Source organism: Crinia signifera, chromosome 12 (assembly GCF_055691185.1).
Source record: "Crinia signifera chromosome 12, ASM5569118v1, whole genome shotgun sequence".
NCBI classification, from domain to species: domain Eukaryota; kingdom Metazoa; phylum Chordata; class Amphibia; order Anura; family Myobatrachidae; genus Crinia; species Crinia signifera.
The window spans coordinates 50600892-50626918 of NC_139228.1; the positions used below are offsets into that span (position 1 = coordinate 50600892).

Genomic DNA, 26027 nt, shown 5'->3' on the forward strand with positions numbered 1-26027 from the left:
AGCCCTTTGCCAGAGATTTGCAACCAGTGGGAGGAATCTAATTGGATCCCACTATGAGGAAAACACAAAGATAAGCCCACAGGCTTAATGAAACCATGTGAGTGTATCGCATTCAGGGACCTGGTGCAGGTACACCCCTGATTAAATTGCACCTGCTGGTCCGGCACCTCTTGTGACCTGGATACCCCAGGGTCTCGGAAGTAGGCTGGGGGGGCTGCTGTGGATGCCAGTTGACACCACTGATAGTCCGGCAATCAGGGCCGGCGCCACCACTAGGCAGCTCTAGGCATTTGCCTAGGGCGCCGACCACTGGAGGGCAGTTGTTGGGAGCCAGGACCCCGCTGGATGGAGGTGAGTAGCTGCCTGTCTCTCCTCTCCCCCCCGCTCCCAGCAACACAGCGGCCGCCGCTGCATCACTCCCGCCCGTCCGCTCGTCATCCCAAGACTCCCCCGTGGCTCCTTACAGCCGGTGAGCCCGTCATCTCTACACCCTGCTTGTCCACCCGTCATCCCAACACCCCCTCCCCACCCGTCCGCCTGTCATCCTGTCATCCCAACACCCCCCTCCCCCCGTGCGTCAGCCGTGCGCGGGGGGTATTGTGATGCGATGCAGCATGGAGCGGATGAGCGGCCAGTGCCGGGGTGGGTGAGTGAGCGCCAGGGTGCCCCCCCCCCCCCCCCCGCGCCTGCCGGGAATACGTATAATCTAGTCCAGTGCCGGATTACAGTGGGGTACCTGTACATGGAGAGCGGACATTTTCAGAGGTGTTACTGCCACAAAGAGCATTGATGCTTCCCATCCGATGTTCCCTGAATCCCAATCTATAATAGTCATCGTCATCTTCTTTTTTTATTTATTATTACAGAAAAGTTTAATAACAAACCAAGTGCACCGTATCAATTCAGCGAGTGAGCCCACTTGTAGCTGATATCTGTTCTTCATGAGGCTGAGGCCTCAGTCTGTTGTTGCAGATCTGGCCGATAACCTCCGATGACATGCAGCAATCAGGTCCAGGGAGACCTGTAATAATCTGCCATCCTCAGACATGGCACATATATGATCTGACGGCTTGTCTGCATTTTATCATCTCCACACTTAGGGGGTTTCCTATACGGGGGTCTAATCAGAGATCAATCTAGAGACATTGATACTGGGCTCTCCTCAAGTAGGCTGCCATCAATAATTCACCGAGAACATTACTGTCCTGAGGACTGCAAATAAGCAGGTGTCACTTGTCACAGGTGACGTGCAGATCTGATTACATGTTGCTCCGTGGCCCAAATCCCCCACTAGAAGAGACCGCAAAGGACAATCTGGTAAATATACTGTATATTCTCATAGATTATCGGTTACATCACACAGCTTCAGCATCACTATTAGGAGATTTTTGGCAATCTGTGCTTGCCCCCACATACCAGTGCGAGCCCTTAAACTGTGGTTGCTTTTTGAAAAATGCAACCACAGTCTAAGGGCTAGCGGCTAGTAATTGCATTGCAGGGTGCAGTGGGTTGGTGTGTGGCATGCTGGCACTGAGAGTTGTAGTAAACACCATTTACAGAGCTGCACAGCAAGGTTTATGGGCTACACCGGCCCATCAGAAACTCACAGCCTACCACATACTCACTCATGCACACAAGGGTTAATCCTGGGCTGCAGAGCTGACCACATAGTGCAGAGGAATTGCTTAGCACATATAAACATACATGTTCTGATGGTGCGCCCAATTATCAACATAAGATCATTCCATAATTGTAAATATACAAAATGCAATCTCTTAAATATAAAATATTTATTTAAAATAAAATTATCAAGGCTCCTTGTAGCTGGGGTAATTTTAGATGTTAACAGTTGTAGCATATCCAATGTGTTTCGTTTCAACAAGAAACTTCATCAGGGGCAAAAAATAAATCTCTTATCCAATTTTTATAGAGGTCTGAGATAGTATTATCCTCTACTTTTGACCAAATTGTTGGGACATTATATCGGTAGTTTCCATCACTGAGTAATTGTTGTGTAATGTATTACTCTTCCAGATACTGTATGATAGAATTGTTCTGATTTCTTAAAATGGTTACCTTCAATTAGATGGAGGGTTTAAAGACGTTCCCATAGGATGGTAATAATAGATGAACAATTAAAAGAGAAGGTGCTTCCTGTTCTGGTGAAAAAGATCACTTTCTCTTAGATCGGGCTATTCAAGAGATTACATTTTGTATGTTTACAAAAGTGACCTCCATAGACACAATAGTGCAATTTTAGAGACTTAGTTGTCCATATATGTTCTCATGTATGTAATATACAGTATGTTATCCCAGGATCAGCAGCACTGCACCTCACCTTCTAAGCCCGCCTCCAGTCTCCTATGAACCTAGCCAATGGGAGTTGGGGGGAGCCCAGGAGGAGAGTGATGCTGAATGTTTAATAAGATGCTGTGATTCCTGGGATAACACTCCGGTAAATATATTACATCATATCGCGCTGTAGAAGGATTTGGTATGTCCTTTATGAACATCCTACAAGATAATTCTGCACATTTTGCATAAAAGATATATTAATATTAAAAGTAGGTTCTGTGCCTCGTGATCATTGCTCAAGAGGGCACACACACCCTACTGTATACACACCCTATCCCAATGCGTATTGTGGTATGGTGACAAATCATTTTACAGTAATGACATCATAAAGTAATAACAACATGGACCGGGAATACACACTATAGTTACTGTACATACACCCCTTCCCAATGTGTATTGTGGTAACAAATTATCTTACAGTAATGACATAACCAAGTAATGACATCAATCAGTACTTACATCATACACTAATGACATCACACTAATGACATCATACAGTAATGACATCATACAGTAATGACATAACACACTGGGCTTTTTGTAATAACATTTTATTTAATGTATAGAAAAATATCATTGTTTTCTGCAATTCCTTTCATTTACGTATCATATGTAGGAGTGATAACATTCAGGACACACTCAGGATAGCATCACCCACACTCCCTTGACCCCAGACACTCATACTCCCCGACTACACAAACTTAAGTGGTTATTCTGGTTGGTTCACTCGGATGCGAATTTGCATCCTTGCGATTCAACCAAATCCTGCCAAACGCGAATGGTGGTATCCCGGTCCACCATTCGCAAGGCGCGTACGTTCACACTGTTTTACATCCATTCTCAGCCTACGGGGGCAACACCCACAACATTCAATGGTTGTCGACCACCGAATGATGTGGAACGTGCACGCAGATCTGAGGTTGCTCAGAGAAACCTAATATGGGCCACACATCAGACCAACTTTCTTCCAACCATCCAACTAGTTGCTTGGATGAAATAAAAGTATGGGACTGGATGGGAGCAGAGGACAATCAGAAATGTGCTCACAAACCCAGAAAAATGGACAAAAACATTCAGTTAAATTGTTTAAATCAAACAGGTTCAACTACAGTACCGTGTCAGAGTGATCTTTTCCAGATTTTGGGACAAATTTCTGAAGTAAATATTACATTTGCTCCTATAAGCCCCATGCAAACGCAGGCGAATGGACTTGCATAAGGTCCTTAGTCTCCCTGACACCAGGCACTCACACTCCCCTGACCCCAGACACTCATTCTCCCCTGATCCCAGGCACTCAAACTCCCTTGACACAAGGCTCTCACACCACCCTGACCCCAGGCACTCACACTCCCCTGACACTAGACACTCACACCCCCCTGACTCACACTACTAAAAATAGTGCACACTGCTTAAGTGCAGCTGCAAAAGAAAACCGGACACTGGAATGCATTAAAAGCAGTGGCGGCTCCTACCTCTTTCGGGGAGGGGGGCTGTCTCTGGACGCAGGCACCCCCCTCCCCCTGTCACCGCCGCCTCTTCCCATCCTGGCGCATGCGCAGTACAAACATATGTACTGCGCATATGGACAGCTTCTATGGGCTGCTTCGGCAGCAGTCCATAGAAGTAATCATGGTCCCGGCGCCTGTACAATATAAATTACAGGCACCGGGACCAGCACATGCACAGTACCGATATAGGTACTGCGCAGTTGCCGTTTTTGCCTGGCAACCCACAACAAGGCGTCCCGGAGGGAGGTAACACCTCCCAATGGGACTGCCTTTGTGACTGGCAGGTCGGACTTCCAATAGGAAGTCACTGCCAGTCAAAGTGAAGCCAGTGCAGTCTCATAGACTGCATCTAGCTTCACTACAGTGGCGGATTTTACCTGGGGGGGCTGCAGCCCTGCAGCCTATAGGTAAAAACCACCACTGATTAAAAGGGGAATGAATTCAAGGGATACAAGACATTGGTGATATGATTAGTATGTTCATAAACAGGATTGGCAATCATATGGGAATGGGTCATGATTTGTTCACTAACAGGCCTATACTTAGAACACACGGGCATGTACTGAGGCTCGAGGAAAATAAATTCCGTACTGAATTAAGAAGAAGATTCTTCACCATTAGGGCAGTAACATTCTGGAACTCATTACCGGTGGGGGTGATCACAGAAACTACTGTTAATGAATTTAAATGAAAACTGGATAGATTTTTGACCACCACGGGAATCCTATAGATATGGCTTACTCAAGTCAGTAGTTACAAGTCAAATAGGTTGCACTTGATGGATTAACGTATTTTTTCAACCTTAATAACTATGTTACCCTGACCCCAGGCACTCACACTCCCCTAACACCAGGCACTCAAATTCAATATCAGTGGTGCAGCCCTCTATATTGTACACCACTCATTAGAATGCTCTATGTACTGTACACCGCTTACTAGAATGATCTCTGTATTGTATACAACTCACTAGAATGCCCTCTGTATTGTAGAATGCTATTAGAATGCTCTATGTACTGTACACTGCTTACTAGAATGCTCTCTGTATTGTATACAACTCACTAGAATGCCCTCTGTATTGTAGAATGCTATTAGAATGCTCTCTGTATTGTACACTGTTCACTAGAATGCCCTCTGTATTGTACACTGCTCACAATAATGCCCTCTGTATTGTATACTGCTCACTGGAATGCCCTCTGTACTGTACACCACTAACTAGAATGCCCTCTGTACTGTACAACGCTCACTAGAAAGCAGTGGCGTAACGAGATAGATGTGGGCCCCATAGCAAAAGTTTGTAAGGTCCCCTATTTATCACCTAATGCTGAAAAATGTATACAGCACATGATACTTCGACAGGCAAAGTGGGCCCCTCTCAGGTCTGGGCCCCATAGCAGCTGCACCCCCTGCACCTATGGTAGTAACGCTCTTGCTAGAAAGCCCTCTGTATTGTACACGGCTCACCAAATGCCATCTGTATTTTACACTGTTTACAAGAATGCCCTCTGTATTGTATACCACTCACTGGTATGCCCTTTGTATTGTACACTGCTCATTAGAATGCCCTTTGTATTAGACACCGCTCACTAGAATGCCCTCTGTCGTGTACACTGCTCACTAGAATGCTCTCCTGTATTGCACACTGCTCACTAGAATTCCCCTTCTGTGCAATGCCCACTACATTACTCTCTGTATTGTATACCACTCCCCAGAATGTCATCTGTATTGTACACCGCTCACTAGAATGTCCTCTGTAACATACTGTATCACTCTCCCCTGTAACACACATACTGTATTACTCTCTCCTGCATCACATGTACTGTATCACTCTCCCTGTAACATACGTGCTGTATCACTCTCCCCTGCAACACACATACTGTATTTATGTCCCCTGCAACACACATACTGTATCACTCTCCTCTGCAACACACATACTGTATCTCTCCCCTGTAACACACATACTGTATCACTCTCCCCTGCCAAATACATATTGTATCACTATCCTCTGTAACATACATACTGTATCATTCTTCCCTGCAACATACGTACTGTATCACTGTCCTCTGCCGCACACATGCTGTATCACTCTCCTCTGCAATATACTGTACGTGCTGTATCACTCTCCTCTGCAGCACACATATTGTATCACTTTCCCCTGCAACCCACATACCGTATCACTCTCCCCTGCAACACACACACTGTATTATTTTCCTCTGCAGCACGCATACTGTATCACTCTTGTCTGCAGCACACATACTGTATCTCTCTCCTCTGCAACATACATACTGTATCACTCTCCCCTGATGATAAGCAAATACCCGTCTTCCTTCCCTCAATCAAGAACATTCACCTGTCCACACTCGTCTCTGCCAGTCTGTTATTCATTATGGCTAATGCCCCCACCCCCCCTGAGAAGCCATTGTGTCGGGAACTGGTCCCAATTTGCCTGGGGCAGCCGTTGGCGGTCTCAGAGAGCTGCTTCTGCATGATGGCCAGTGAGACCTTATTGGAGGCCAGGAAGTCTTTCATAGAGATCATCTCCCCAGACATCCTCCTCCCGTCCGTCTCGCTCTCATACACACCGTCTGTCTCTATAGAGATGTTGCGTCTAGTTCGCACATTGCCTGGCATCACCACGTTCCTCTTGGACCTAAATATTTTTCTTTGGCATCGGTGACATCTCTGGCAGTCTAATTTCTTTAATATCCAATTCACACATTGTTTAATGACGATGGAGATTACGTTAAATAAGGAATAAATACAGCAGACGCCCATAAATATGAAGATAAAATTCCCGCATCTGTAAAGTCCTTGGTTTTCGTATCTGGCTTTTTGGCTGCTGACCATGTCACCAAAACCTATTGTGCTGAAGGCAACAAAACAGAAGTAAAGGGAGTCAAAGTATCCCCAGCCCTCAATGGGCGAGAACATGGCGGAGGCACAGCAGGATATAATAATGGATGCCACACACAAGATGACCATCACATGATACACAGATGGCTTCCATCCGGCCAGACTGTCCGCTTCTGAGTTGGCAGAGTCCTGCCGCGTTTCAGGAGGCACACCTTCCTTTCTCCTCAGCTGCCTCTCATGGAAGGACTTCATGACGTAAGCGATGACAGTAATCAAGCGTTCCAGAAACAGGTTAAAGAACAAGATGGTGGCTGCGCATCCGATGAGTCCATAGAAGATGAGGAAGATCTTGCCAGTGATGGTGGCTGGGGTTGTCATCCCAAAGCCTGTATGACAAACACAAGACTCTGATCAGTAATTATCTTCACACAGAGCTGCGTCTGCTGCAAATATAGAAATGAACGTGCGCAATGCTCTGACCTGACATGTCACACAATAACAATGTCTGTATTGTATTTCAGGAACATTTTACGCATTCTGACTTGATCAATGTGTCCAATCATTGCACGTGTTATTATTAATTACAGAGGGATTACATTTCTGCTAATTATATGAAAAAAATTATCAACCCATTTAAAACTTATTGCATCTGATAAATTGGTCTCCAGCCAATCAGCCCCGGACTATGGGGCTGATTCACTCGGAAAGGCACAATCACTCTCTAATGGACAAAACCATATGCACTGCAGGTGGGGCTGATATAACATGTGCATAGAGAGTTAAATTAGGGGGGGGGGGGTTGTACATCAAACTATCTATATTGCAGTGTAGGGGGTTACTTGGTCTGGAATAAGGAGTAAAATCCGAAACGTCACCTTTACCTTGAGTGAAGTTGTTTTATTGAAATCCGTGAGAGTGCTGCTATACCCCCCTCCCCCTATATTGCAGTGTAAAAATAAAGCAGCCAGTATTTACCGTGCACAGAAACAATAAAACACCAAAATATAACTATATAAAATATATTGCCGGTTTTGTGCGGTCTGAAAGGTCCATAGTGAATTTACCGTTTCCAAAAAAAGGTATTTGGAAACGGTAAAAAAGCAGGGTCCTACCCATCTCAGACCCGTTTTTGTTTGCAGTTTGAACGGGTCTGAAACTGTATTTAGGACCCAGCCAGCAGTGAGCATAAGCTGGTCCCGCTCTGTGCATATCTAATGAGCGGGACCCGCTCCATGCAGTGAATATTTAATGAGCGGGTCCCTGCCCCCTGCATATGGAATGAGCGGGGCTAAGCAGCATTAGTCCTCAGGGACACCGCTGCACTGCCCCTGCTGTACCAATGGTAGTTCCACCTCTGATGCTGATGCTGAGCAGTGTGCGCTGTTAGGTATTTATTGATGGACAGGGGGGGGGAGTGCTGTGAGGTGGGAAGAGGATCTCATAACTGGTTAAGTTTCCGGGCCCCAAAAATTGTAGGTCCATCGTTGCTTGTGCCAGAGATGGCTGCCTCAGAGAGAGATTCTGTCTAAAGCCACCATCGCAGCCATCCAATGGGGCATGCTCTTGGTGAGGTCTGCACCAAGCAGTGCATGAGCCAGGTGACGTGCATGGCGAACAAAGTGCACGCCATGCGTGGGATGCACGAGGCAACAAACGTGCTGAGGGACACGCCCACCGGCTATTAGACACTAATGACGTGATCAATATCTTTGCTAGGCAACGGGCTGGCAAGTCTATCATACTGTTAGGCTGGGATTTTTTTAGTTTCCCAGTTGGATGAGACCTGCCCGACATAGTCAGATTAAGGAGGGGACACAGGGGATACTCTGTCACTAGCTCTCCTGAGTCCTGTCCCAGTGTGTAGTAGTACAGAGGCTGCTGCTGTTCCTGCAGGAGACAGATAGATGATACAGTGCCCTGGGCCCCCCTCTGTCAGGTCCCCCTGGTCTGATCATAGTGACAACATTGGATCTCCTGAGTTCTTTCCAATTGGGGACTATTCAAGTTCATTCGGTCCACCATGCATTCTGCACGTGTGCAGAATTAGGGTGCAAACTTTCGGTTCGGTGTGGGGGGGGGGGGGGCGCCGGGCTGTCCCATTAATATATGGGAACGCCCAGCATTCCATGGGCGTTCCCATTAGAATGCTAAGGGTTTTCATGGTAATGAGGTGGTGACGCGGGTGCAGGGGGCTGGCAGCTGACATCACTGTACCATCGAAGGATGTAGAAGGTACATGCGTATAAAAGTGACTTTCAATAATTTAGTAAGCTTTCTTCATAAATTTGAAGCTGAAATCCCACAATCTATTAAAGATAATCCACTAATGTGGACAACTTATAAATTATGGCACAAGCTGAGATATGCAAAACACTTGAACTCACATCACTCTTATTCCTAACATTCGTGGGCAATGAAGACTTCCAGCATGGAGAGGCTGCATTCCCCTTTACCCTGTTTTACAGAGAAGGAATCTCCAGTTTGAAGGATATATGCGACCCTTCCTCAAATAAAGGAATTAACTTTTCAGCAGGCTTACCAGAAATTCCCAATATTGAACAATTTTCCCCTCGCCTACCTCCAAATGAGCCACTATGCCAAAACAACAGTGAGACACCTCTCTGACAAAGATTGGTACAACGACTTAGATGGGGTTTTGAGAGCTAAGCCCATAATTGAAAAAGCCATCTCTGTACACTACAACTACCTCAGACCACTTATAGTACACGAGGACACTAGGTCAGGTATGAAGCTATGGCTAAGAGATTTCCCCGACCTATCATGCGAAATATTGCTTAAAAATCTGGTGAACTCTTGCCGCATGCTACCTGCTGCACAATACCAGGAGCAATTTTTAAACCTTTTTCATAGAGCTTATTTCTCACCACATAGACAGCTCCTGGCGGGTATGCCATCAAATGGTTCCTGCCCTCGCTGCGGAGAGGCAGAGGCGGGGTTATTACACTGTCTTTGGACATGCCCAATTACAAGAGGCTTCTGGTTACAAGTGAGGAGATTCACGCTAGATAATTTAATAAATTATGTACCCTTTAATGCAGAATGGGCCATATTTGGAATCATTCCTACAGAACAGAGGATAACTAGGGGATGCAGAAAACTTGTACTGGCTGTACAGGCAGCGGCGTGTAAAACCATCTTGCACGAATGGATATCCACGCAGCCTCCTTCCTTTGCTCTCTTTAAAACTAAGCTCCACCACATCTTTCAGATGGATTGGTTGGAAACAACCTTAGATAAAGAAAAACAAACCCAAATTTTTTTTGAAACTTGGGAAAGTTACATTGTGACTCTGCCAGCAGACTTTCAAAAGAGAATTCAAAACACCTTGCAATGCACAGAGTGGTATGAGACGAGGAGGCTACTGGGAGATCCTCCAATAGTAGTGGTGTAGGGGCGGGAAATTCAGGTACAAACCTTGTACAAAGAGAAAGGGGTCTTCATATTGTTATTCGCTGATGAGGGATTTGTGAGGATGGGACCTCCACACACATAAACATACAAAGAAATAACTTCCAAAAATTCTCAGGAGACGTTTCATGGTTACTCATATATTGCCTTTTATTGGAGAGATGTGCAGAGGACATTCTTGAATTTTTAAATTTTGGATATTGTTAAACAACAAAGTAATGTAATTGTTTGAAGTTTATTTACAATACTGTATGATTAATTTGCAAATACTGCAATGTCTAGACATGTTAATGTTGCAATGCATCACGCAATAAAAAAGTTACTTTTTAAGCCAATTCCATAAGCGAGCACGCTGGGACGGATATGGGCGGGTAGCTGACATACGGTGATGTCAGCTGCCCGCCCATATCCGTCCCAGCGTACACGCATATGATAGTGACTTGAAAGTCACTTTTATACGCGTGTACCTTCTACATCGTTCGATGGTCGAAAGATGTGGGCGGTTACCCAAGGCATACGAATGGATGTTTATGCTATCGCCGGGTAGGTTTGGTGGATTTGCAAGAATAACCCCCATTATACAGTACCCCCAGTGTGTAGGTGACAGATGATACAGTACATTTTATTTCTCTATTTGTATTTTAGGCTTGTTACACTGCCTTTGTTCCACTATAAGAAAACTTTATAAAATAGTTGTTTCTTAATGAGATGGCGATATAAACAGTATCTGGACATTATTAATTATACTTACTTTTTTTATAATGTAATATACACAATCCGCACCTCCCAATATGACACATTCCAGTAGGGACCGCTACTGGATTCCTCTCTTAATCAGGGGCGGAACTACCGCCCGGCATGTTGAAGTTGTAATTTTTTAAATGTGTGTCGCTATTCGTGTCCGCGGGCAGCTGGGGGTATGCAGCTGGGCAGGGCGGCAGGTGCGCGTCAGTCATAGAAGGATGCAGAGGGAGCAGCACCAGTGCCCTGTACCTCTGCTCTGCATCCATTTCGTCCAGTGACTGGCAGCTGGTCTCCTCTTCGGTAGCCACAGCAATAGGCAGCCAATCGCAAGGCTGCCTGTTGCTCTCAGTCTCTGAGTCAGACAGGAAGTGAATTCCTGTCTGCTCTGAGGCTCAGCACAGAGGACTCGAGGAGGAGCAGCAACAGGAAAAGCAGCAATGGCAGATGTAAGTTACTTTAATGGGAGGGGGCAGCTGCTGAAACATGTCATATTATAAGGGGGATGGAGGCACAGAAACAATAAAAAATATAAGGGGGGGGGGGGCATAAATTACCTAAAAATATGATGGGGCTACAAAAAATACTCTTCAAATATAGGAACAGGGGGACAAGAAAGTAAATGAAAAATATAGCAGGGTGCACAAAAATAAACTAAACGTGTAACAGGCGCAACCCCCCTCCCCTCCTAGGGTTACCACCCATCCGGGATTACTCCGGACAGTCTGGTAATTGAGCCCAGCGTCCGGAGTCCAGAAGGGTGGCTGCCCCGAACTATACATTGTCCGGGATCCCCTCCGCCACTCGTCCAGCACTACCTATTACTGATGCGGGCTGCCGGGCGGCCATCTGATCCACACAACATGACAGAGTCACTGTCAACACATACCGTGGAAGCCGGCGCCGGGAAGGGGGGGGGGGTGCAGGGCAGACCATCCTACTACTCCTCCTTCAGTGTGCGCTGGCTGGGAGGAGGAGGGAGGCGGGACACAGTCTGAGTGTCACTCCTTGTATGTCCTCCGGCTCCTCCTGCGGAAGTGTGACGTGCCTGCCTGTGTCGCACGACGGTCACGGACAGCGCAGTGAGAACTTGTGTGGTGCAGTGCTGACCCCCCCAAATAATATCCTGTGCCCCCCCCTCTTGTGTATGCCTGCCCTTCACTGCAAGTGACAGCATGCCTTCCTTAAGTTCCTTGTCTCAGCTGCACATGCCCGCCGATACCCCCCACATGACAGTCTTCTTACTTCGTTCTTGCTTGTGAGCATGCCTGCGCCACCTCTGCAACAGCCTGCCCTTTCTCCTCCCACTATCGATCTGACACCCCGTATCCCTAATTCCTTCTCTCGCTCCCCCTTATCCCCCTTTATCTTTTAATCCCTGACACCCTGTCTCTCAGTCACTCATTTTCCTGAAAACGGTACCCTCTCTCTCTTTACCCCTAATGGGCATCACAGTGTGGGGCATAATGTGTATTGAGCATCACAGCATGCAGTGTAATGGACATCACAGTGTGCGGCGTAATGGGCATCACGGTTTGGGACATAAAGTGTAATGGGCATCACTGTTTGGGGCATAAAGTGTAATGGGCATCACAGTGTGGGGTGTAATGTGTAATGAGCATCACAGTGTGGGGTGTAATGAGCATCACGATGTGAGGCATAATGTGTAATAAGCATCACAGTGTGCGGTGTAATGGGCATCACAGTGTGCTGCGTAATGTGTAATGGGCATCACAGTGTGTGGCATTATGTAGGCATTATGGTGTAAACTTTTGGTGCACACCTTCGGCACGCACCATCCATTTTGTCCGTATTTTCTTTTTAAATTGTCCACTCATGGCATAACGTGTAATGGGCATCACTATGTGTGGCATAATGTATAATGGGCATCAGTGCGTGGCATAATGTATAACGAACATTACAGTGTGTGATGTGACGTAACGTGTATGTGGCATTACCGTGTGCGAATTCAAGAAAAAATTTGAAGCAAATGTAAAAAAAAAACCATAAAGGGGGTCAAGGGGTGGGGCTGGGGGTGGGTCAATGGGTGGGCTGTGGGTGTGTCAAGGGGGTCACTGTCCGGGAATCGCTCAAAACAAAGGTGGTAACCCTATCCCCTCCCTTCCCCAGCCTAACTCTAACCATACTCCCCTGCAGCTCAGCTCTAACTATACACCCCCCACCCCTGAAGCCTAACCTTGATTATACACCCTCCCAGTAGCCTAACAGCAGACCGCCGCCTCCTCTAGCATCCTCAAAAAGTGTCTGCTGTTAGGGGGCGGCCATTTTGTGAGGTCCATTTTCATTAACAAGCCTGACAGGAGGAGAGGCGGGACCGCAGACAAGAGACAAGTAAATCTGTGAGTAAGTGCGAGGTGGGAGGCGGGTAGGCTTTATTTTAGGGGGGGGGGGGGTGCCTGAAATTGCAGGCGGGGGTCGCGCCCGAAATTGCTGGGGGGGGGGGGTGGGTCGGTATGCCTGTGGATCATTTTAAATGTGTCAGTCAGTATTGTGTGACCTGAAAAACGTGAACTGTGTTGAGTCCTAAGGACCGAGTTTGAGAACCACTGGTGTAGTGAGCATTTGTCTCTCCTTCAATGCGTCATGTTCAGAGGTAAATACAATCTTATACACTCCCTCCTGTATTAATTGCCTTGGGCCCTCCAGGCCTTAATCCGGCCCTGGTGCCGGATTGGGAACAGCTGCAGCATATTCAGGCTCAGTCATTTGTGCACTCTGGGCCAACTAAAGCTGGAAAAATACCTAAAGATTTATCTGTCCAATCTGTCTGGTGCAAACAAACCAATTTCTCTGACTGATCATTGTTTGTTTTCCAGCATTTGGGAGCAAATTTTTCATTGTCATTTGGTCCCATATATTTCCAGACAGATTGGACAGATAAATCTGGTGGTGTGTATGCAGCTTGAATCTAGTCATTCGCTCCCTCAGTGTCCAGGTGTATTGTCCCAGTCCTGCTCCTGTCTGCCAAGTTCTGTTACCTCCAGCATTTTGACTCAGCTAATGCCCGGTACACACTAGGACGACCCACTCACGATCACGCGGAGTGCATGACTCGCTCACGATGTGCACCGATCTGCACCCCGGGAGTATGGTCCTTTTCAGATCCTACCTGCTGCAGGTAGGATCTGAATAACGACTGACCCACGGGGCCGCGCATCTGATCGCGATCATATTGGAATAGGACAGAAAAGGGACCAATCAACATACAATCTACATACAATCGTCCTGGTGTGTACCCTACATAAGTCCTGGTGGTTTATCTGTCTTTTATTGGACTGTATTGTACTATTGTAATTCTATCAGTCATCTCTTATATATTTAGCCAGATCTGTCACTCATCCCCTGTGTATATAACGTTCCCACCCAGCGGGATACACAAACCCACCCCCCTAGGGAAAAGACCAGTGTTCTATGTGTATAATGTTCCCACCCAGCGTTATACACAAACCCGCCCCCCTAAGAAATAGACCAGTGTTCTACTCACCCCACCGCCTTGACATCACCTCCCCCCGCCCATCCAGGGCTACAGTACATGCCCACCATCCACCATTTCTCCACAGCCACCATCCACCATTACTCCCGCACCCCCCCCCCCCTCTGCCAGCACACACCCCCCCCAGGCACCAGACAACCGCGACCCCCCCCCGTCCCGCGATTCGTGGGCTCCCTGCGACCCCCCCTCCCGTGATTCGCAGGCCCCCCCACGACCTCCCAGGATTCGCAGGCCCCTCGCAACTCCCCCCCTCCCGCGATTTGCAGCACCCCTGCGCCCCCCCCTCCCGTGATTCGCTGGACCCCCACGACCCCCCCCCCTCTCCCGCGATTCACGGCCCCCGCGCCCCCTCTCCCGCGATTTGCGCCCCCCCTGTGGACCCAAGCCCCCTCCTGTGATCCACGGCACCCCCTCCCGCGATTCGCCACGCCCCCTCCCACGATTTGCGAACCCCAGCCCCCTCCCGCGATTCACGGCACCCCCCCTCCTGCGATTTGCGGCCCCCCGCGACCCCCTCTCCCGCGATTTACACCCCCCCGCGACCAACCCTCCCACGATTCGCTGCGCCCCCCTCCCGCGATTTGCAACCCAGCCCCCTCCCGCGATTCACGGCACCCCCCCTGCGATTTGCGGACCCCCGCCCCCTCCCGTGATTCACGGCACCCCCCGCGGTACTTTTGTGCAGCACGTAAGATCATAAGATTCTGCTAAAGATCCACGGGAGCGTGCATCGGACCGATATCGGCCGATTTTTGACTGATTATCGGTAAAAATCGGCCGATATATCGGCCGATTTATTGGAAGTCAGTCAATCGGCCCAAAAATCGTTCTAGTGTGTGGGCACCTTAAGTTTTTGGAATATACTCTCAGAAAAACTCTTAAATCAGAAAGAACCTGAGAAATATGACTGGGAAGTGCAATTAAGAGGTCAGATGTGGACTGCTACTTTGAAGTTGGATGTGATATCCAGTTCCCCAGGGCCGATTTTCTAAATTCTGATATCCCTGGAAAAAGGGGATCCTCAGCTATCAGCATAGGGCCCTTATACACCTGGGGCCCCTGGGCAAGTGCCCATTAAGCCCATACCCCCCCCAGACGGCCCTGCCCCAATCACTACCCAGCCTCCTGTTTTCCTGTGTCGTGACCTCCGCCAGTGGGGAGCCGCTGACCTAAAAACACCCTACTATACTATTGCACACACACACACACACACTTAAACAGCCGCTTTTTAATTAAACAAAACAATACACACCCCCTTCCACATCATATGCTCTCTATTTAACACATTTCACATATAACTCAAGTTGGAATACAGGGCATCTTTCATACAATTCTAACAATATTTCTCACAATACAAACGTTCACAAATTAAGGGGGCGCAGCCCCTTACGACGGTGTGAAGAGCGCCCGTAGGGCGCGATGAATCACCTAGTTATTACCATACTTGCCTACCTGACCCTTTCCATGAGGGAGAAAATGTTTATGGACTTCCCTGGTAATGTATAATTGCCATCACCTGTGGGGAGCTAGGTAAAGGTGTTTCACCACAGGTGATGGCAATCATACATTACCAGGGAAGTCCAGGAACAGAACAGTTTCTCCCTGAAGGACAGGGTTAGGTAGGCAACCCTGTGATTATTACACCTGTAAGGCATTGGTGTATGTACTATACACTGCTGTTTAAACCTGTATGGCATTGGTGCATGTACTATACGCAGCTGATTACACCTGTATCATACTTGACCCTCTCCAAGAGGGAGAAAATGCTCTGTTCCTGGACTTCCCTGGTAATGTATGGAGAGGGTCAGGTAGGCAAGTATGTTATTAAGCCTTAACAAGAGATAAATGCAAGGGTGATAAGGAGAGATAAACGTCCAGCCAATCAGCTCATTACTGACTTTTTTCAAACACAGTCTGTAACATGGCAGTTAGCAGGTGATTGGCTGAGCATTTATCTCTCCTTATCACCCTTGCATTTATCTTTTGTTAAAGCTTAATACATCTGCCCCTATATTACTGATCCACCAGTCTGTCTATTCCATTCTCCTATACCCCTTTCACACTTGCAAAAATATCCCGGGTTTTTGCACATGAACGCGCATCAACCCGGGATTTAGCTCAGTGTGAAAGGGTCTTGTCACCGCATCCCGTGTTCAGCATTCCGGGATTTCTACCCAGGTCCTGACCTGGGTAGATTCCGGAATCGACACGGGATGCGGTCAGTGTGAACGTGTATTCCGGGTCAGTGTGACCCAGATCCCGTTTACTGCAGCGAAAATGTGCTGCTGGGAGGTGCTGACATCTCCCAGCGCCGCCCCACCCGACTTCATTCCGGGTCGGGTGGCCAGTGTGAAAGCACTTGCAAGCTAAGTCGCACCCGGAACTTAGAACCCGGCTTGTGACCCGGCTTGCAAGTGTGAAAGGGGTATGACCCAGTAGAGTATATAAGGAGATGAGTGATGTGTCAGTGAGGACAGGGCTGCATGTGACAGGGGCAGTGACTTGATGTTAGGAGAGGAATGGAGGCAGAAGGAAACCCCAGACTGAGAGTTATATAGTGGGAGGAGCAGGGTCCCCAGCAGCACAGGGTATATCAGATGAGGGATGTGTCAGTGAGGACAGGGCTGCATGTGACAGGGGCAGTGACATGATGTGAGGACAGGAACGGAGAAAACAGGAAACACCAGACTGAGAGTTATATAGTGGGAGGAGCAGGATCACCAGCAGCACAGAGTATATCAGATGAGGGATGTGTCAGTGAGGACAGGGCTGCATGTGACAGGGGCAGTGACATGATGTGAGGACAGGAACGGAGAAAACAGGAAACACCAGACTGAGAGTTATATAGTGGGAGGAGCAGGATCACCAGCAGCACAGAGTATATCAGGAAATTAGTGATGTGTTAGTGAGGACAGGGGCAGTGACATGATGTGAGGAGAGGAACATAGGCGAATCTAGGGGGTGGTCCGGGGGTTCACTGGACCACCCATTAGCCCATTTTGTAGCTGAGGGATGGGGCTTCCCAACGAGCCCAGCCCAGTGTCTCTAGCCCCCTGGGAACCGGAGATACTGCCAGGCAAAGCTGGAACGTTTTCCCTATAGGATAACATGGGACCCGCTAATTCCGACCCCCACCCAGTTCAACGGCTGCCAGTTCCCCTTTCAGCATCACTGAAGCTCGAGGTTGATCTCAGTCTAACCCAAATCGCTGGGCCTTCAATCTGATAGCAGGCTGAATCCATATGGGTTAATTGGTTCCAGGGATATTGAGGTTAAACCATTGTTTTTTTTTTTTTTTTTTTTTTCTTAAATGTAATTTCATGACTGTTTATGTTCTTTGAGGGCAGATTTCTCTGGAACAAACAGCCCAGTTTCACGGGACCAAAATCATTCGAAGCCAACTCAAAAGTTCTTCAATATGATACTGGTCTCATGTAAATGGGTCAGTTGGTTCCGAAGATATAGCTGGTTGGTTAAAGGGGGGTAGGGAGAGGGAAGTGGTTGTCTCTCCCCCTCACACCAGAAAATGCAGGGACTAGGCTGGTGTATAAGGGGTCAGCCTGGGAATGTCCCTGCATGATCCTGGGACCATATTCCCGGGTAAATCTCTGCATTTTCTGTTGTGAAAGGGGTATTATTTCAAACAGCCGTGACCTGCAGTGCTCTGAATACAGCTGGGCAGCCCCTGCTCTCTGCCCAGCTGCAGACTGTCAACCATGCAGCTTCCGCTCCAATTCTTCTCCCCGCTTTCACCTCAGCCCGCCCCCCCTTTAATCATGTGGGGCCGGTACCCGGCGTGCTCCCCCGATGTCACGCACAACAACAGCGCGCACAATATTTCAAATGTCCTCTCGGCTAGAGGGGACACCAGGAGGGGAGTGGGAGCGTGCTCTGCGCTCTGCTCCTCTCCCCATAGAAGCAGCTGCACCGCTCTCCATCTCTCCCTGCAGCAGCAGCGAAGGCTCATATAAAAATTTATAGTAAGTGGCACTTTTGGGGGTATTTCTTAAGGGACGCTACAAGTGGCGGTATGTGGGGGCATTACGCATAATGTGTGGCTTAATGTGTAAGGGGCATTACGGTGTGCAGCATCATGTGTAAGGGGCATTATGTGTGTAGCATCATGTGTAAGGGGCATTATGTGTGCAGCATCATGTGTAAGGGACATTATGTGTGCAGCATCATGTGTAATGGGTACTATGGTGCGCGGCATCATGTGTAATGGGTACTATGGTGTGCGGCATCATGTATAATGGGTACTATGGTGTGCGGCATCATGTGTAATGGGTACTATGGTGTGCGGCATCATGTGTAATGGGTACTATGGTGCCATCAAGCAAGAACCCCCTAGCAATGAGCACGTAGGTAAGCAGCACATATGTGGCAAATATGTAATGGGCATTACGGTTTGTTATATAGTATGTAATGGGCATCATGATGTGTGTCACAATGTGTAATGGGCATTATGGTGTGTGGCCTTATGTGTAATTGGCTATACGGCGTGTGGCTTTATGTGAAATGGGTATTACGGAGTTTGCTAAAATGTGTAAAGGGCATTACTGTGTATGGTCTAAAGTGGAATACCACACCCCTTTTTGTGATACCACGCCTCCATCCCATGAGGCCACGCCCCCTTATTGCCGCACGGCTATACCGCGCAAAGGTCCCCTTGCTATTATGTCTGGATTTGGGACCACCCATTACCATAATTCTAGATACTCCTATGGAGAGGAATGGAGGCAGCAGGAAGCTCCAGATACCACAACACTGTTCCTATTTACAGTTAACAAAGAGGATTTTAATTATATACACTTTGTCATTCCAGGACTATTCCCAAGTGGGTTCTTTCCCCAACACTTTACTACTTAATTTACTAAGCACAAGTCTACTATTAATACACAGGGGTGGGGGGGGGGGGGTGTTTGCTGATAGACCACAACTTGCACTCACACAGCACAGACCAGCAGCCTCCGCCAGGGTAATTAGAAGCAGAACGCATTTCACTTTCTGCTTGTTGAGTTGAAAGCTGAAGGATTAAAGCACAAGATCTCGCTGACATAATTACACAACTCCCTGTTCCCCAGTGACTCCAGCACATGAAGGTTGGGGCACAAAGCACACGGACGCCTTGCCTTTAATACAATACCGCTGGGAGCAGGAGAATGTCAGCAGCTTGCTGCTTATACAGGGAATTCCTGCAGAATTACTGACAGCTGTAGCCGCTAGTAAACATATTGTCAGCAGGGAACATTGTACAGTCGTGTTCTGTGTAATAATGCAGAGTATTCCCACCATCGCCTCCTGAGGCTCCAGCACAATCATTATGCAAATCCATGGCAGGGATGTGTGTGTATATATATATATATATATATATATATATATATACATATATATATATATATATATATATATATATATATATATATATATATACATATGACATATGCCCCATGCACACTAGCCAATTGACGAAATCGGTAGCAGGGACCCAGCGGGGCAGGGGTTCCGGCATTGACAAGTGCATACACACTTGCAGATGAAGGCTTGGAAATGTGCGCCAGTAGGGGACCGGGGGGGGGGGGGGGCAATAAACGTACATCATAGTGTACACACTACGCTATATTGTTGTATCACCTATTCTGTAGGGAGTTATAGGAGGGTGGCTCAATAAATAAGGTAAGAAGATCCTTTCGGTACTTCCTCATCTTTGCGGCCAGCGCATACAGCAGTTACATTAGCCGCTTTCAGAATAGCATAGTCGTCCCAGGCGGGCTCGCTTCGTTCGCCACGCTTCGGGCTTGGTGGACTGCTTCGCTCGCCAAAACTTTACTAAAGGTAATAGATGGTGGAGCGGACACAGCAGGGTGGCGTGGTGCGCCGTATGCTAAGCGCTGTAAGTTCCGTAGGATAAGCGGTGGCCGCAAAGATGTGGAAGGACCGATCTTTCTAATAGAGTAACATTTTCAATCTATCTCTATAGTGTGGACTATGGGCCTAATAGAGGTTTGTTAGCAAAGCACACAACTGGGCAAAACCATACTGCATTGCAGGTGGGGCAGATGTAGCGTGCAGACAGTGGCGTAACTATATAATTTGCGCCCCCCCCCGCCAAACTTTTTCGGCGCCCCCCCCCCCATACCCATACCTGACAGAGCCGCATCTGCGGTCACTGTCCCATCCAGTCTCCCTCAGCTCCGCTGCGCTGCTCCAGTCTCCGCTGTGGTCACTGTCCCGTCACTCGCTCCCGGCGCCGGCTCCTGCTGATAATGAAAAGTGACTCTTAGAAAATGGCTGCCAAAACTGTCTGCAATACGGGGGCAGCCATTTTCTAAGTGTCACTTTTCATTATCAGCAGGAGCCGGCGCCGGGAGCGAGTGACGGGACAGTGACCGAAGATGCGGCCGGGCAGCAGCGCAGCGGGTAACTATAGCACCGCAGCCCCCCCGGCGCCCATAGTTACTCTGCGCCTCCCCGCCACGGCGGGGGCTGCGGAGGCTTAGTTACGCCACTGCGTGCAGAGAGTTATGTTTGGTACACACAGAACTATTTAGCCTCAATCCCGTCAATTTCTATGCAATTTCGACCGATTGTATGTATATGGGGCATGTCTTAGATCCATTTTTGATTTGCGTCCCCACTAGTAGTTTGGTCCTTTTGGAGATTTTACCTGCTGCAGTCAGGATTTGTAAAATATTCCTTCAACTGGGTACAGATCATGATAGGAAGGCAGATCGTGTGCTCCAACAAATCGTAAGACCATCATACGATCATGATCGTTCTGCTCTGTACCCTACATTAGAGTTGGGTGGATGCTAGAGATAGGCTCTTAGCACTGCTCAATGCTACCTGCACAATATGCGCATGAAACCCCTGTCCCGGCTCTGCACTCTCATCGGGACTGGAGAGTACTGGTGCACGGGCAGGAGGATGCCCTGGTACAGGTGAGAATATCCATATTTAGCTTCCACTCTTTGGCAGCACTTGGATCAATAACTGCGCTATGTCCGGTGCCTCCATTGTTAGAGGTGAGTTCTGCTGCGCTCAGGGAGGGGCTAGAGTGTGCTAATTAGTGATGTGTCCTACAAAAAGGAAATGTTTTCCTCTCTCGCTCTATTGATTTCCCATATCAGCAGTGGTGGCTCTTACTGTTTTTGAGGAGGGGGGCTGCCACAATGCGGGCCCCCCCTCGCTGCCGCTTTCACTGTCACGACCGAATTCCATGTCTGCCGCACTCCCTGCCCGCCGGTCCCCTGCACGGGGCCAGCGCATATGCAGTAAGTTCATACATACTACGCATGCGCTGGCCCAAGCCTCCATGGGCTGCACTTGCAGCAGCCCCCGGAGGCTTAATCAGGTTCCCAGACGCATGCGCAGTATGATCCGCGCTACTGCGCATGCGCAAAACCCGATTTGGGGGCTGCCATGCATTTGCGCACATAGAGGCATCCCGGAGGGAGAGAACACCTCCCAATGGGATGCATCCAGTGACTGGCAGGTCGGACTTCCAATGGGAAGTCTCTGCCAGTCACATTGAAGCCAGAGCAGTCTCACAGACTGCATCTGGCTTCATTTTAGGCAGAGACAGTGGCGGATTTTACCTGGGGGGGCTGCAGCCCTGCAGCCCATAGGTAAAAACCGCTACTGCATATCAGTCTAAAACAGTGATACAAAATGTCCCATTGCAGAAGGTACAGTACTGGCATGAAGCAGGGTCTTTGCCAAACAGAGGTATGCGGTCATTCGGTCGACACAGGAAAAAGGTCGACATGCGTTTTTCATGATTTTCTCATGTCAGTCTTTCATTTCATCTTTTTGCTCTAATTTTTGACCATGTCAACCCAATGACCCATTACCCCACTATAAGTAGTAGTGAGGTTCTCCTGTATGAGACACTATTGCTGTACAGAGCAGTACCCTTGTCTCTGTCCTGGACACCTGGTCCCGGGGCAGCAGTAAAGAGCATTACCCTTGTGTCGGGATGGATTTATTCTGGGCCAGGGGGGCCCGATACAGAGCGTTACAATTGTGTTTGGCCCGGATTTATCCTGAGCCTGGGGGCCACAGTACAGCGGGTTACCCTTGTGTCAAGGCTGCAGTACCAGGTGCGGATTGGCCCTGGTGCGAAACCGGACACTTTCCAGTTGGCCGGACCATAACACTTCAGAACCGGCTGCTCTACTCCCTGGCTGGGCCACTAACCACGATCTCAGCTGTTAGCAGACACGGAACGCAGTGTTTTCCCCAAAGTTAAAATGCCACGGAAGGGCTGCTGAAGGCAGCGGAAAGGAAGCAGATATGCGGGCAGAGAGAAAGCGCAGAGAGGTATCCTGGAACCAGAGGTCCAAGTCTCGAGGGATTCAAATTTAATCGGACTGGAGAGTCTCCCAAAAGCAGCTTCCTTTCAAGAAGGGTAACGTTAGTAATCCCCTACACAACCTTGCAGGCTAACCCTTATACTACACCCCCCCCCCCCCCCCCCCCTGGCTCTGGCCATACACCCCCACCCAGCCTATCTCTGACCATTCACCCTCCCTGCCTATCTCTGACCATGCACCCTCCCCACCTGTCTCTGACTATGCACACTCCCGCAGCCTTACTCTGACCATGCACCCCCTTCCGCAACCTAAAGCTGGGTACACATATATACAATTGTCGGGCCGTTCTTCTGTTCTGGGTCGGACAGCCGTTCAATTGTATATGTGTGTACGCTGTACCGTACGAGCGATAAACGGCAAAAAACTGTCTTGTACTCGGTAGGTCGAAGGTTCTTTGCTGTTTAATTTTCATCCGACAGGATGGCCCCATATCGGTACAAAAGTGCAGTGTGTACGCACGTTCGACCGATATGCTGCCGTCCTTGCGACTACACTGCCAAAGCTGGAACGCCCATGTGGGCGTTCCATAGCTGCATCCTCTCTGGCAGGGTGACTAAAAAAAATAAATGGCGTGGGGTCCCCCCCCCACAGCCGTGACCAGCACCAGGCTGACAGAGCCGGGGCTGGTATTAAAAAATCAGGAAACCCGACAAATAGGGCTTCGCTGATTTTTTAAAACCAGCCCCAGGCTCCAGGTCCGGGGCTGGTTCCCAAAATACGGGGGACAAAATGACCAGGGGTCCCCCGTATTTTAAGAACCAGCCCCAGGCCAAACCAGCCAGCAGGGTAATGCCACAGCCGGGGGACACTTATTATATAAGGTCCCGCGGCCAAAGCATTCAGCCCTCTGACCGGTCAGCCTGGCCAGGGGTCCTGGGGTAGTAAGGACCCCCCCCAATAAAGGGGTCCCCCCCCTCCAGGACTTACCTGACCAGGCTGAAGCTAACTCTGACCACACACCCCTGCCCGCAGCCTTATTCAATTATACACCCACCAGCATCCTATCCATAGCCATATGCCCCCCCCCCCTGCAGCCTATCCCTAGCCATACACACCCCCAGCATCCTACCCTTATCCATACACGCTGCCACAGCCTAACCATACACACACCACTACAAGAGCTGTCCTTTGCTTTAATAATCACATATTGTATGTTAGTGCATATGCGATTATTAAGAATGCTGTACCAGGCAGAGGGGGGTATTAGCATAAAGTTGCAGATGCAACTGCAGCCAAAGATTCAAGGAAAGCCGTAACTGCATGAAACTCGGATTCAGACTCTATTAGTAGGGATCCTGCCCCTCTTGAGAAACCCCACCCCCTCAGCAGACCCCTCCCCCATAAGGGCTGCTTCCATAAATTTCCTGGGCTGGTTTTCCATCCCAATCTGCCCCTGCACGGTAACCTGTCTCCTGGCCCTGGGGCAGCAGCGTAGCTTTGTTTGGGGCACCCCCCGCTGTTAATGGATAACCACGATAATGGATAACCACGATAAAATGGCCGCCCCCATACCGCAGACAGTTTCAGAGAACAGTCTGCTTTATGGGGCAGCCATTTTATCGTGGTCCGTCTCCATAGCATTGATTAAAGCCAGGAGGGGAGCCGGGACGCGCGGACAGGTAAGCATGCGGGGGATGGGGGGCAGGGGGATTACGATAGCACCGCAGCGCCCCCCGGCGCCCCCATATGCACAGCGCCCCCCCGCGACCGCGGGGGCTGCGGTGCTATAGTTACGCCACTGCCCTGGGGCCTTGTGTCTGGCCCGGATATCTCTTGGGGCCGCAGTGCAGAGCACAGATATACAGTACATAGCGCACATCGCAATTTTCTGATGGGAACACAATTCACAATAAGCACATAGAATAGGAGAACAGTAACATCATCAAGAAGGATAATTTCCCTCTGATCACAGAGCGCGGAGCACAGATTAGGGGAAGATCTGATAATAGAGCTGCAATTTGCGCTGAGACGAGCAATCAGGACGATTTCCCCTGATAGCGATGTAAAGATCTGACACTTAGAGGAAGACGAATAGCATTAAATGTCCTGAATATATGAATATATCATCTCAGCACTTGGACATGGGTGTAATACAGCGCGAGAAATGCAGGCTCTGCTCCTAACTGGTGAACTCAGCCCAGGACGTACATCACAGAGTATCGGGCTCCCAGATCGACCCAACATGGAACAGTCGCTGCCGGGCCTTGTAGGTGCCCCCTAGATCTTAGAGTGTGGTGCAGTTAGGGCAGGTGCCACCACAAAGTGATCCAAGGCCTGAGGATATCAGCATTTGTACAGAAACCGAGGACTAAGCCAGAAATAGGACAGAGAAATTACCTTTGACCCCAGGGCTGGACTGCCCCCCCCCCCCCCCCCCATGGTGGGCCCCCCTTCCTGACATTGCACCCCTACTCTACAGGTTCCAGGACTGTTACTGAACTACTGTATACATTATGCATACCTCCCCAAATGTCCTACTTTTCTTCGGACAGTCCTGTGTTTTTAGGACTGTCCGCAGTCTGCGCAGGACACGGCAGTGACCCGTGGTGGTGGTGGTAGCAGTTGGGAGTCCCCCCTGCCCGGCACTGCAGAGCATCTATTCCGAGGGGCTGTGGGCATGGCTAGCAGCTTACAGAGCCATGCCCCCATAGTGATGGAAAACAGGGGCATGGCCTGTGGAATGCCACCATGAGGCCACGCCCCCTTCACCATAGGTCTCTCCTCTGGACACGCACGTCCCAATCATCCTGTTGAAAATGTTGCGAGATATACATGCTACATTATAATGCACAGGACTGTGGTGTATCCTATTACTGCTATTGGTACAGTATCATGACTGTATACACCAGCAGTACTTACTGTATATAGATGTTTATTGTAATAGAGTATTTCTAAATGATGACTGGTTTGTGCAATATATGTATTGGAGCCTATAGGTGATGCTTTCTCCTCCTGCGATCACCCTGTATACAGGACAGCCTGCCGCGGGAATGAGTAACATCCTCTGCTCCTGACGCTTCATCAGTTCTGTGCTGCAGAGAAACGCGTCTCTGGGGAAAGCACCGAAATGATTCCCACGTACAGAACATCTACATAATGTTGTCTGTCAGAATCTTTTCTGTTCTCTTACTACATCATTATGCTATTTCCCAACGCTGGGCTGTGTCCCATCCCCCCTCAGTGTGTCAGGAGCAATTCCATATGTACAGGCCCCTGGGTGCTAAGGCAGCAGACCTGTGACATTCCTCTATGGAG

At 48.8% G+C, this 26027-nt stretch overlaps 1 protein-coding gene across 1 annotated transcript in view; it reads right to left on the bottom strand.

Moving 5' to 3' along the window:
- Positions 1–2902: 2902 nt before the first annotated feature.
- The window catches only part of KCNK13 (potassium two pore domain channel subfamily K member 13), an 85731-nt gene continuing 62606 nt past the window's right edge, over positions 2903–26027 (bottom strand). Inside the window, exon 2 of the mRNA XM_083167800.1 lies at positions 2903–7099. Within this exon, the coding sequence (XP_083023926.1) occupies positions 6207–7099 (893 nt within the window). The 3' untranslated portion in view covers positions 2903–6206. The remainder of the gene's footprint in view (positions 7100–26027) is intronic.